The sequence below is a fragment of the Pogoniulus pusillus genome, chromosome 17 (assembly GCF_015220805.1).
Source record: "Pogoniulus pusillus isolate bPogPus1 chromosome 17, bPogPus1.pri, whole genome shotgun sequence".
NCBI lineage: Eukaryota > Metazoa > Chordata > Aves > Piciformes > Lybiidae > Pogoniulus > Pogoniulus pusillus.
The window spans coordinates 13,458,183-13,471,133 of record NC_087280.1 but is presented as its reverse complement, the minus strand read 5'-3'; the positions used below and the strand labels follow the sequence as shown (position 1 = coordinate 13,471,133).

Below are 12,951 nucleotides of genomic sequence, written 5' to 3'. Positions count from 1 at the left end.
TTATTTTCAGTCTTTGACAAGGCTGAAGTGGTACCAGCTCACTGGAACTGTCAGCAGCAGAAAGTAGCATTCTGAATAACTGACAGAGCTCCCTGCTTTCGCCAGCTCCTCCAATGAAGCTAACTTATTATTGCAAGCTAGTTAATTTCCGACAGTAAGATACCTGATATGAGATCACATTTGGTTCATTTTAAGCTCCAAATAACTGAAAATAAATGTCTGTCAGCATGGAAAGACTATTTAGTAATGATGGCAGCCAGTACAACCAGTTCCACTCCAAGCTGTAGGATCAGTCAAAGTCTTCATTAGAGTCAGGCAGCTGCTGCTGCTACTGTGCAATCCAATGAGATGAAGGCAATGGGGGCAGCGCTGCCTGACAGCCTGCCACACAGACTGTTTAACGTCACAGGATTGGTGACACACTTCCAGACTCTTCATGTCTATTAAATACTTGTACATCTTTTCCTGTTGCAGAGATTAAAGCTAAGGATTTTTTGGGGTATTTTTTTCTGCAGACAGGGTTTAAGTTAATTTGTAACACTATGCAGAGCTCCTTAATTTCTCCAGTTGTGGTGTTAAACTTGCACACTTCACTGTCACGTTCAAAGATGACTTGTCATTAATCTCCAGTCCAATCAAACCTGGACAGCACAAAAACAGGTTGAGCAAGAAGCAGTCTGTCATATTTGGCATGTTACAGGATGAAAACAGAATGGCATTTGATGCTGGGGAGGGGGCTTTGCAGGTTTCTTTTCCCAAAGGGAGTCACTGCCTGTACCTGCACCTACTCTGTCTTCTATATCATGCTGCAAATATATGGTAGTAAAATTGTACTGGAACTTTACTGTGATAATTAATCCAAGTCACTCTCAGCTGAAGTGAGGAAACATTTAGATGTTTATGTTAAATTCCAGCACATGGCAACCAGATCCATTTATTTCATATCATGGTTAAACCTGACAAACAAAAGAAGAATGAAAGGCATGATGTAATGTAGTATTTAAAGAGAGTTCTAAAATGAGCTGCAGCTGATTAATAAAGGTAACAATTAATCAAGACAAAAATACTGTTCTCTGTGCTTAATCAAAGCAGCTAAATAATTCACAACATTAAAATTAGGTTTCTGTTAATCTAGCCCTGCAAATGTGTGCAAGTCGTTAGTAGTAAAAAGTCTCCACATGTTAGTGGCTGAACAAAGGCAAATACTATTTCTGCTCCAAGAAGCTGATATTTAGCTTGAAAAGCCACAGTGAAACACAGGAAAAGCCATGTCAGCACTCAGAACTGGAGTGTGTAATTGTGCTGAATGCATCACAGCTCACTCTGAACTGTCCTGTTATTTCCATGGGTTTGCTGAATACTGAGATCCTACTCACCTTGAGCGATAATATCAGAGAAGTTAAAGGTCTATATTTGACGGACTTAATACATAAATGGGAAATTAAACTTGAAAATTGTTTGTGTAAGATGGAGAGGTCAGTTTTCCAAATAAAAATAAAAGAGGGTGTTCATGAAGCAATCTCTCCTTAAAACATTTAGCAGTTTTGCTTAGAGCCACCTGATTCATATTTCTAAATCACAGACCATAAATCTAATCTGTTTCATGATTCTTATTTTAAACAGAAACAGAAAGGTTTCCCCATTTACAAAAAAAGGACACATTGACCTCATTGCAGCTCCGCAGAAATCCATATGGATAACTTTTGAGTGTGGCCAAAAGAGAACAAACAATGATTTCACTGATGATTGTACCTGCTGTGGAGGTAAGCACAGCATCCATAGCTTCTTCGGGCAAAAGAAAATATGATACACATTTTTTCTGATGTTGTTAACAACACTAAAAATTTCTCCTTTTAATGTCTTTCATGGCTGTTTTATTTCTTTCCCATTCTGACAGAACTGAGTGAAGCAGTAAGTAAAACCCCTTCATCACATATGCAAGCAGTTGATGCAATAGCCCACGAATGAAACCAAGGAATGGAAGTGGCTCAGTCCTTCCTTATCTTAATCATCAGTGGTCTTTTGCTTTTCCAGTTTGTTCACTGAATTTCATCTCATTAAAACTTTGACTGTTTTTCTTTAACAAGGTGGGTTGGAAGTAACCTTGAGATGTCTGCCTTTCTCCCAGAGGCTGGACTGATTACCCTTAGAGGACAGCTTGGATCATTTGCTCGGTGGCAATGCTAAACTCCTGTAACACGGACACACTAGTTTACATACAAATGCTGAAGAGCAATCTCCTTTCTCCACTGCACATGCAAAGCAGGGGAGAAAAAAAGAGCCTATCTGACCTGAAAAGTAATTGATAAAGGGCCTAGAAATTTGATGCTGATTTACCAAAAAAAAGGTTGCTACGTTTTTGCTACTTTCATCCAGATGTGCTGTGAAAGTACCTAGGAAGTTAATCATAGTTGCAAACATCCCCAGTGCTCCAAATGAAATGTGTCCTTGTATCATGTCTCAGGAACCAGAGGTCTGCATTGAGAGGAGTATGCAAAGAAGAGGTTGTCTCCCTCAATCCCCTGTTTGACAGCAACACTAAAACTGTTCTTAGCATTCAGGGAGCATGAGGAGCTTCACTAATATATCCTCAAGTAGCTTGAACACAAAAGGAACAAAATCAAGTAATAAGATCTTGGTGGGTAACTGCTGCAAATCCTCTGCAGCACAGACTGTGTAACAGCTTCACCTTGTAGCAGTGTACAAGAAAATAAAAGTCATTAGAAAAAGCATGAAGTTACAGCACAAGCTTTATTCTTCTACCTTTACTTCCCTCGTTTCTCTCCCAACAACCCTTACAAAGGAACATGACTAGAGGTAAGAGGAAATAGGACAGAGTGGAAAAAAGATATAAAAGAAGAAATCTTTAGAAAAAGATCCCAGATGCCATGCCAGATACCTTTAGCTCACAGTCCTCCCTCTATTTTCCTTACAAATGTTTATGGAAAAATAAGGCTTTTGTATTCTACTTTCTTGGCATATTGTTGTCTTTTATGTTTTGGGCTTTTTAACTGGTCTTGTCTCATTGTGCACTGTAGCCATTAAGGAGATAGGGCAAAATAATTTTATTCATGAGATGAGAAAAAGCTATTTCAGTGAGTACTGTAACCTTTGTGGTTATTACCATTCACACAGCTATCAAGGGCTTTCAAGAGTTGATTTGTGGAATCAGGGTTGAATCAAAGGAAGGGATCCTGCTTCCACACTAATGGGTACCAAAGTACCTCATTTCACAAAGGCATATGCTTTGGGGCATATTTTAGGGGCAGGTAAGGAAAATCCATTAACAAAATCAGTAAATATGGGAGTCATCTCTCTGAATTTTACATGGCTAATACTAAAGGTCCTGTACAGACCATTCATCGTTTCAGGCTGTGGAGAGAAATTAACGTCTGGAGATATTCCAGACTGCGATCAAACACACCTACCTTAGGCATCTTCCTTTGTAAGAGAACAACTGAAGTGCCTCTCCCTCTCTCAATTCCCACCCTCAGTGGCAAGACAGAGAACGTAAAAGAACAAGCAGAACAACACATCCAAATCTCAGATAGCTGAAAGACTATTGAGAGAAACCCTTCTTCATAATTCCACTTCCAAATCTGGGAAACAAATGGAGTCAGACAAATGGATACTGGTGCCCCACAGAACTGCTGTAGAACTTAAATGTTGTACAAGTATTACCTTAAAAAACAATCAGGCAAAACATCCACAACAATGTTACTTCTGTGGCTGTAGACTTACCTGATGATTTTATGGAAGAGCTATAGGCAATGCCATTGTGCTGCTGATTATCACCCATTTCCAGAGTTGTAGTTATTACAGGCTTTGGCTTAAATTCACGCTTAGGCCGACTAGATGCTATGTTTATTCTGGAACACAGAGAAGAGCGGCAAGAGATTTACCTTACAAGAAGAAATACTCAGAGCTTACATTCAGGTTCAGTGTTTGGTTTTGAAAGGTGAGAAAATAATCCTTCCACTGGTTTTAGGTTCAGGCTTTTTTTGGGATGAGGAGCAGGTTTATTCATAAAAAAGCTGCTCAGTTCTCATGCAGTATTTGAATTTCAGCAAGACCTGATTTTACTCAATGCTTTGGTCCTGCTGGCAGAGTCACAAAGCTTAACAGGCTAAGTTTGAAAAGTGCTGAGCATCCACATCTGCCACCCAAGTTCAGCAGAAGTTCCAGAAATGAGCTCTCTGGAAAGCTCAACTGCAAATGACGTATGCAGAAACCCACCAGGACAGTGTCCCAGGGACCGCTGCTCACACATTGTCTTTTTATTAGAAAAAAATTGAAAACAACCATTTAGTCAGCACAGTGGTCTCAATACCTCCTCCTGTACATTCATGTAGCCCAGCTGAAACCTCCTTGTCTCAGTGGTCTCTCCAGCTGGGATGCTGCAGAGTGCCCACAGACACAGCAAGCCCTGTGCTAATGCTTGCAGCCATGTCCATCCTGATGTCAGGAAAGCCTCCGTGACTGTAATGTCAGCCTGCACTACAGTGACATTCAGGCCACGTAGGTCTCCTGTTTGCTGCTGGTTCTCTGAGTGATGTATCAACAGATTAATGACAGCAGCACTTTCCCTTCTACTAGGACAGCACAAAGTATCTGGGCCTCTCCTAAGTGCATTATAGCACAGCTGTGTTCCAAGCCAGCTGGCTATTTCCTTACTCAGCTGCAGAATTTTGTTAAACCCCTTAAACTCAATGAAAATAGGCCAACTTCTCAGCAAAGCCTCCCAAACACAACTCAAAGTATGCAAGTTTAAATAAACCTACACACAAATGGAGGCTGTCCTGATTAACCTCCACAGATGTGAGTGAAAGATTCTGCACACACTCAGACCTTACTGGTACATTAAAGGCTGACAGCACTGCAAGAAGTTGCCAGGTGGCAACTGTTTAAAGCAGTGAAGTCCAGTAAGGCACAGAGCATAACAAATGTGCATCTGTGAGACGGTGCTACAAGATCTGTTGCCTCAGTGACTTCATAATCATGAATTGCAGCTGCAAAAGAGGTTCACAATTTTCTGATGGGCTCAGCCTTACCGGTTTTGCAGCTTGCTCTGCAGATCCTCCAAAATTTCTGTGGACTGTTTATGGTAATCTAGTGCTGCTTCTACAAACACAGCCAACTGGCTAACTTGTTCTACCTGAAATATAGAGGGGAAAATAGTGGTAAGGAGCCTGCACTACATTCAGGTGAAGGACAAGCAAACAGATCATTCAAAAGAGACATGGTATCTCAGAAGCCCGTGATAACTTGGAGAGGCTAGTGAAAAAGAGCATATGAGAACCTATCAAAGAGACTGCCAGCTGGAAACTGAACAAAAGTGAGGTGTAACTTCTAGTTCACTAGCTCAGGGCTGGGTCCTTGAGTCATTTCCTTTCACAATGTGCAAATCCCTTCTGTTTCCAACTTTGAAGCCAGCCATCTCTCAACATCCAAAACTGAAGCATTTAAAAGGACACGACCCTTTAAGCAGGTTAAAACGGGGCTTTTCTGATCATCAGCGCTGGAAGACATTACATTGTCACAGGTGTTATGACTCAGACCCGTGAGTGTTTATTAGCAAAGTTTACAAACTACACCTCTGAAATGATCTGGACTTACCTCACTAGAGGGCAGCATTTATAAACTAATAAATGAAATAATTTATCTACTTGCTTTTAAAAGTATTGGCCCATCATCCAAAAACATGAATGCTGAGGAAAGGGAGAACATGAAAGAGAAACAAAATTCAAAATATTTTTAATCATGAGGTGACAAACAATCTCATTCCCCTAAAACCAACTGAAAAGTTCAGGCTGTACTTGGGATAGAGCAGTAGCTGATACCCCTTCTTTTTAGATAACAGTAAGAAGACAAGCCCAAAGAAGTTTGATATGTTTCCATTCTGTTATGATGTCTTCAGATACTGGATCACAAGAAGATAGCTGCATAAACTTTCTGCAAATGTTTTATAGATCCATGGCAATTTTGTGCTATACTTTATCTGCTTTTGGTTAAAAAAATGTTAGAAATTCTGCTTGAACTCCAAGAGAGCCAAACACTGTTACAGAGCATACAGAAATGAAATGCCCAGAACAAGATCAGCAGCTGATACAATTCCATCACAGTCAGACAACAGTAATGTAAACCAGCTGAGGACAATGCACCAGGGGCCTAAGGTTTGGATGGGATGGTCAGAGAAAATGAATGGACAAGGACAAGACAAGTAAGAGCCAGGAGAGACATGGAATTGTGGATTAGAAGAGAGGGAGAGAAAAAGAAACTGACCGAGAGCCAGAGAAACTTGAAGTACTAAAAGCCACTTAGCAAGAGGAGCCTGGGATTGACTGAGTGGGAAAGGCTGGAAGATGGATCTGATAAGAAGTGCATGCAACAGTGTCTATGTGGGAGGTCTGGAACTAGCTGTTCAAAACCCTGAGAAATAGATGTTGATCAGCATTGAGTCTGGGAAAGGCACCTGGCAAGATGGCTGGGAACCAGAGCTCAGAACAGAGACTGCAGAGCAAATGGAACAAGGAAGACTTCTGGAAAGCATCTGAAGGAAGCAACTGCAAATCTCTGCAAGTCTCATGAGATGGTCTGGGGTCAGACAATGAGGTTGTAATGAGAAGTTTGAGGAGGATAGACAGACTATGTCAGCATGGAAAATGGAAGAGAAGGAGCAGCTTTCTTCAAACAAAAACAATAGAAAGTGAGTATGGCTGACCCTCAGGGAGACATCCAGTTCACCTCCTGTCAAAAGCAGTTATGCTGGAAAGTAGTAGAACTCATCGATCTTTGGTGGCTCAGCTAAGCCATTATAATCCATGCACTGTTTTATCATTAGTTTGGTGTTCTGATTAATGATAAACATTCTCTGAAGCATTTCACAGCTGCTTAAGCAAGGAAGAATTATAAAACACATGCACTGCAACTAAGCAATTGGTAGAGCCTACAGTGGAACAGTGTGCTGAACTGTTGACAGAGAATGTTTCATTTCTTGCTGCCCTCATATAACCTCCACTGGTAGAACAGCAAGAGGCCTGCCAATTTATATGTTGCTCTAACACATGTGTCCCACTCACAAATACTTTAGGAAAAAGAGGCTAGTTTATAACTGGCCATCACACAGCTGTGCACAGAAGAAGTTGTTTATTGTTTAACATTCCCACTTAACAGCTTATCCTTGCTGAAGAAGAGAGCATACTTCTTACTTTCTAAGTGTGTTTTCTCTGATGCTGCACCTAGAGGAGAAAAGAAAGCTTTGGAACAAGCCCAAATAGGACTGCTTTCCTTTTCCTACAGCCCCATAATTACATGGGAGAAAGCATATACTGCTATTATTATTTTCCGTATGTGGACAGAAGAGAGATGCCATGGTCTAGTTGATTGGATAGGGCTGGGTGCTAGGTTGGACTGGATGATCTTGGAGGTCTCTTCCAACCTGGTTGATTCTAAGATTCTATGAATGACCACAGCTGCTCTTTATGTAGACGTAATTTCATAATGGACTTGGTCTCTGAGCCAAGGTCCAGGTACCAGAGCCTAAGCCACAAACTCTATGGAGTAATTTTCAGGGCCAAAGAGTAATAATAAGGATTTTCAGAGGTAAAATTATTCAGAGACCTCATAGCAGCAGCTGAGTTTTGGCTATAAGTGAACTGAGAAAGTGCAGGGTACATACTCTTGCTCATAGTTTCAGCAGCAAGTCTATGACTATGTTAATCTCCCAACTTTCTCTCTACAAGTGGTCAAACTGCATTCTCTTCTCAGATAATTAACTACTCATATGTTATAAAACTACTTAAAACCTCTGATGATCTTGTTTGAGCCACTGTACCTCCAGAAGAAATTCCTGAATTCTGGACTTCTCCCATTTACTGCTGTTCACTATGTTCAGGAGATTAGACAAAGGCAAGACACACACTTTCTGCTTTCAGACCTTACCTCCTATGAAGGATGGGACAAGCTTTATCCAGTCCCACACACATTGCCCTCCTGGATGTACTGCAGCAAGCAAAAATGCAGGATAGACTTACATCATTTTCCAAGAAATTGAACATGCTTCTTTCAGCCAGTTCTTTTGACTCTTCAAATTTTTCCACTGCCTGTTTAACTTCTTCATCTGGTATCTTTCCAAACCGCTTCTTTTTATAATCATAATCCAAGCGGCGTCCTTCCAGTTTCTTCAAATGATGCTACATAAGACAGAATATTTATGAGAAGGTTCTAATGGGACATGTCCAAACAAACACACTGTTATTTAAGGAAATTGCAGTTATGGATGCAAATATATGCAAAACTGAGGAAATGTGAGTCTCAGAGATTATCCAGTCCACCCCTTTGATCTAAGGCAGCATCAGTTAAGTCTAGGATTGTATACACAAATGAAACTTTAAATAAAGAGCCATTTGTTAACACTTTGGGAATTGGCTATCTTAAATTCCAAACTCAGACATCCAACTAGTGGACTTCACCAAACATGAAACACTGTAGACTGCCTAAATGAGAAGCAAGATTCAATTGAAGTATGTGTGTATCCCCATGTTATACAATTAATTCAGTTTTACCTCTTGAATTATTTCCAACTCAACAATTAAAAGTTAAAGGGTTATTTTTCCCTCTCATTCCACAAGCAATGCTCCAACAAAATTTGCATTCCTCTTTTTTTTGTTAGGTGTCAGCTTGACACTTCTATCTGATATAATGACATAAGCTTTTCTGCTGCCAAAAATCAAGGGACTGGCAGACGTACAGAACGGACTCAAAGTGACAGAACAAAATGCTCATTAGAGCTAAGATCAAATAATTTCTTTTCATCAATTCAGAACTGCAACTGAAACTGGTAATGTGTCATAGAAGACAGTTACATACATGGAGACATTATTATTAGCTTTTTGCAATGCTTTCTACATCCATTTATGTGTAAACAAAGACAGTAACTTTCATTTCTGCATTTCATCAGGGTTTTAACTTGCTTATTACCCAAGTCTGTTGGAATCAGCAGACTCAGACAGACTGCCTGGCTTGCTTTTGAATTGTCACATTGTAAACAAAAGCACCAAAAAAATTAACTCTAAAGGTTAAAAACATGTTCCTCAGTTTCCCATGTTCTCCCTACGGTGGCATATGGCACTTCAATATTTGATGGGACTTTTCAGACCTTTCTGTGATGGCCCTGAATAGCCTCCCTCAACAGTTATATTCGTCTCCATTATAAACAGCTTTGGGCTAACAGTGACAGAAAGATAGGATAATTAGCTGCAGTAAGTCACAGCCCACTCGAATGTTCAGAAGAATTAATAAGAAATGTCAGTTAAACCAGCACAAAAATAAGGAATATAATTCTCTGCGTTATCCTTCTTGAACTGAATGTACAAGCAATATAGCAAGCTAAGTTAGACAAGTGAGAAATAGCCAGGCATTGATTTTAAGCAGCTTTCATTACTATTTTGCTAAGAAACATACCTTTCACTGCATTATTTACTTTGCTGATTTCAAGAAAAAATATCTCTGTAATTGATATAATAATAATAATAATAATCAAGGAACTAGAGTTTGATTGACTCTGACTATTGGTAACTGAAGCTTTGCCCTGGAAAACTTACCCCAATCTCTTTTAAGTCTTTGTCCTGCAGTAACTGTAGAGGATCAATAAAATTTTGTTTGACATTAATATCAAGTGAGTCCTTCACTTCTGCCATTTGTTTCATGCTCTCACCAGCATCCAGTAGTGCAAGCCCTATGGTAAAGAATAAGCTACTTACATCTCAATATATGTAAACCCAGAACATTTGCTTTATCAAATAGGTATCTTTCTTTCTGCTGCAGGCCCTTGAAAAGTAATAAAAACAATGCAAGCTATGCACTTTCTTGTCCCCTGCAGAAAGCTCAGAACTGAAAAATTTTTGTTCCTCAGTATAATCTTTTTGTTTGGTTTGTTGTTTTTTTTTCCACCTGAAGGGCACCAGGGAAAAAAAATCTCTACTGTATTTGCAGAGGTCACAAGCCATCTCTGCTTTGAGAGCTGCAAATCAAGCTGATTAATTCACACAACTTTACTGTAAGTAAACTTTTTTCATTACAAAAGCATGTTTTACAGCTTCCTCACATACAGCATGCTTTTTTCCCCCAAACTCTTTTTGCTCAAAGCTGTTACTGCTTTTATAAAGTCATCTACTTAAGAAAGCTGCATACTTCATTAAGCCCATAAGTACCAGCAGGCAGAACAGCGTATGGAGTATTCTTTCGCCTTTCCTAGTTTTATTTAGTATCTTCAGTGCTTTTGCAAAACCCAGGAATATATCCAGCACATAGATGAGTTATGCCACTCTCTGTGAGGAGAATAAACATGTCTCTGGCTGTCAGTGTCACGTTTCCCTGTGCAGCATCTTACTTGGATTGGAGTGTGAGGTTTCTACACCCACAGAACTGTTACTATTTCAAGACAACCAATGTATGTAAAATTGCAAATACTCACAGCAGTACATAACAAAGCCAGTCAGTTCTATACTGGCTTCTGCAGGCATTCGCAGCCTGTACTACACTCTCCCAGCCCTATTATCCTCTCTTTTCCCAAATCAGGTTTCTACCTTGTCTCCCTGGATCTCTCAATCCCAGCCATGTCAGAATTCACCCACTGTAAGAATGCTTCAAATTCATTCCAGTCAAGCCCACACACTACCCATCTTCAGCAAGCAAGACCTCTGTCAAGATTTTGTCTGTAAAATACTAGCATATCTTGAGAGGAAAGAGGCAAGATATAATTTACCAAAGACTTGTAGCATAGTCAAGCCAGAGTTCATTTTCACAAAACCATGGAAAAGTACATTTAAGATGCATTACTCCAAAGCACAGACATACCAGATCGTAATTTTAAGAAACAATAAGCAATTTAAAGTTACTATTTGCTTTTCCCTATGAGAAATTTTCCCCTTAGTTTAGTTCTCAAATATAAGACAACTGCTTCTGTTTAAAGGTTAAAAGAAACTCAGTGCATCTAAGAATCACCCTAAATTATTATGGTTTGGCAACTTAAACATTAAAATGGTTATGGTAATAATATGAATCATCTGTAATAGTGTTATCAGCTCCACCTGTACTAGAGGCATACAGGTCTGCAGAAGCATTGTTTTGTTAATTGCATCATCACCTTCAGCCACTGTACCTAAATTTCTCTCTTACCTGTGGTAGCTATTTACACCGTTTACACCACTGAGTAATATTCTGCAAAGAACTTAATGCTGAAAGAGTCACAGAGGAGATACACAAACTCACCAAACATAGAATCATCGCCAAGCTCTCTGCCATACCGTATCATGCAGTCTCCTAGAAGTCCCTCTGTCTGGGGATAGCCAGTGGTTTTAACTTGTCCTCTGATTTTTGACATAGTGTTCAGCATTCCCAGCTTGGCTCTGTATGCTAAAAAGGACATTAAAAATACTCAAACAGAATGAACTCATAACAAAAAGTTATAAAAATACTCTTTAGACTAATATATTTGAAGGAATAAATCATTAAAGAAGTGATGGCAAGGAGAGAGCCACTTAGCTAGTCTGTAGATTCCTAATGTTTCTGCTGTCAGTACTTTGTAGTCAGAAGTTTAGAAAAGACTCCACCCAACAATGTGGGCCCTATGAAACTGTTTTTTATTCCCAGCTGAGTAAGCATCACTTCCCTAGGCAGATATATAGCAGGAGTGCTTGTCATCCTCTGTGGAGATTCACCAATACTCACATTCCTTTCAATATTCCTGCTTGTGAACTCCTTATTCAGAATTATTGCAGAAAGCAAATGCAGAACAGACACAAGCACAGACAGTGCCAATTTTATGCTCACTCTTTCTCCCTCTCTTGTTTTTGAGAATTTTGAAGAACTTCTCCTCCTCTTTTTCTGTTCCAGTAATAAAGACAGTAGAAATTTATTTTGCAGAATGGTCTGCTATGTATAAATTCATTTATTGTTACCATGACAAAAATATGCTTTTTCTTCCTGAAGGCTTTTTTCCAATCTACTCCTTAGTACTATCATTCAATAGCCTCTTCAACACATTATTGGCCATGGGCAGGGCATTCCAGAGGAATGTGGACCATGGTGACCAGCTTCAGCTTGAGCATGCCAGCTAGGCTTTGGTAAAGGACTGAATTCTACCATCCATAATACAGATATAAACTTCTTCAGGGACATGCATCTCATAAAGTACAAGAGAGTGCTACCTCTGAAGTCACTGGTGTAACTGACTAACCAGGAACTCAGTCAATCCTCCATAAAGAAGGGCTTCCAACAACTGTTTTGTACCATGAATCAATGTCACAAGAGTAAGAATTTGTGACTGACTCAAATGTAAACGTGTCTCCTTTCTTCTTTCTTAAAACATTTAAAAGTGCACTGTTGAGAAAATGTAAAGCCTCACTCAGCTGCTGGGTTAAGCAGTAACTGCCCTCTTTCCCAAGGTTACAAAACCACCAGGACCTCTGATGGCTGCAGCCTATAAGGTAAACTCTTCACCCCCCAAAAATGTTGGCATTATCTTCCTTTAGGGAGCCACATCTCACTCCAGGAAATCCAGCACAAATATGGGCATACCTGTTGCTGCATGTGTGCAGCATATGAGCTGCCCAAGACAACCTACACACACCCAGTAAACCAGCTGCACTCTGTGCTGCAAGTTGGATACATCCCGGAACAGAATTACTGCATAGAAACAATGCACACACAGGTAAAGTTCTCCAGGACACCCAAAAGCCTCACAAAGGCTAGCTTTTGTTTACCTGGGATGAATTTCCCAGTAGGAAGACAACAACCCAATATCTATTGTTCCTATCCTACCTGGATTTGGCTGAAGATACTCTGTAGATTTGGACAGAAGCTCTGTTACAGCTTTATTAGTAATATCAATTTTCTGAAAAAGAAAAGGAACACAGTTACCAAAAAGAGAATTGCTTTCTAGGAAGTTTA

At 39.8% G+C, this 12,951-nt stretch overlaps 1 protein-coding gene across 2 annotated transcripts in view; it reads right to left on the bottom strand.

Annotated features, from left to right (window-relative positions):
* The window catches only part of SH3GL3 (SH3 domain containing GRB2 like 3, endophilin A3), a 58,090-nt gene that overhangs the window by 2,734 nt on the left and 42,405 nt on the right, over nucleotides 1–12,951 (bottom strand). For both annotated transcript variants that reach the window (XM_064157743.1, XM_064157744.1), the window contains exons 3-8: nucleotides 12,823–12,895; nucleotides 11,272–11,415; nucleotides 9,603–9,736; nucleotides 8,034–8,192; nucleotides 5,052–5,155; nucleotides 3,742–3,869 (exon numbers count right to left, since the gene is read on the bottom strand). In XM_064157743.1, coding sequence (XP_064013813.1) covers nucleotides 3,742–3,869; nucleotides 5,052–5,155; nucleotides 8,034–8,192; nucleotides 9,603–9,736; nucleotides 11,272–11,415; nucleotides 12,823–12,895 — 742 coding nt within the window. The remainder of the gene's footprint in view (nucleotides 1–3,741; nucleotides 3,870–5,051; nucleotides 5,156–8,033; nucleotides 8,193–9,602; nucleotides 9,737–11,271; nucleotides 11,416–12,822; nucleotides 12,896–12,951) is intronic.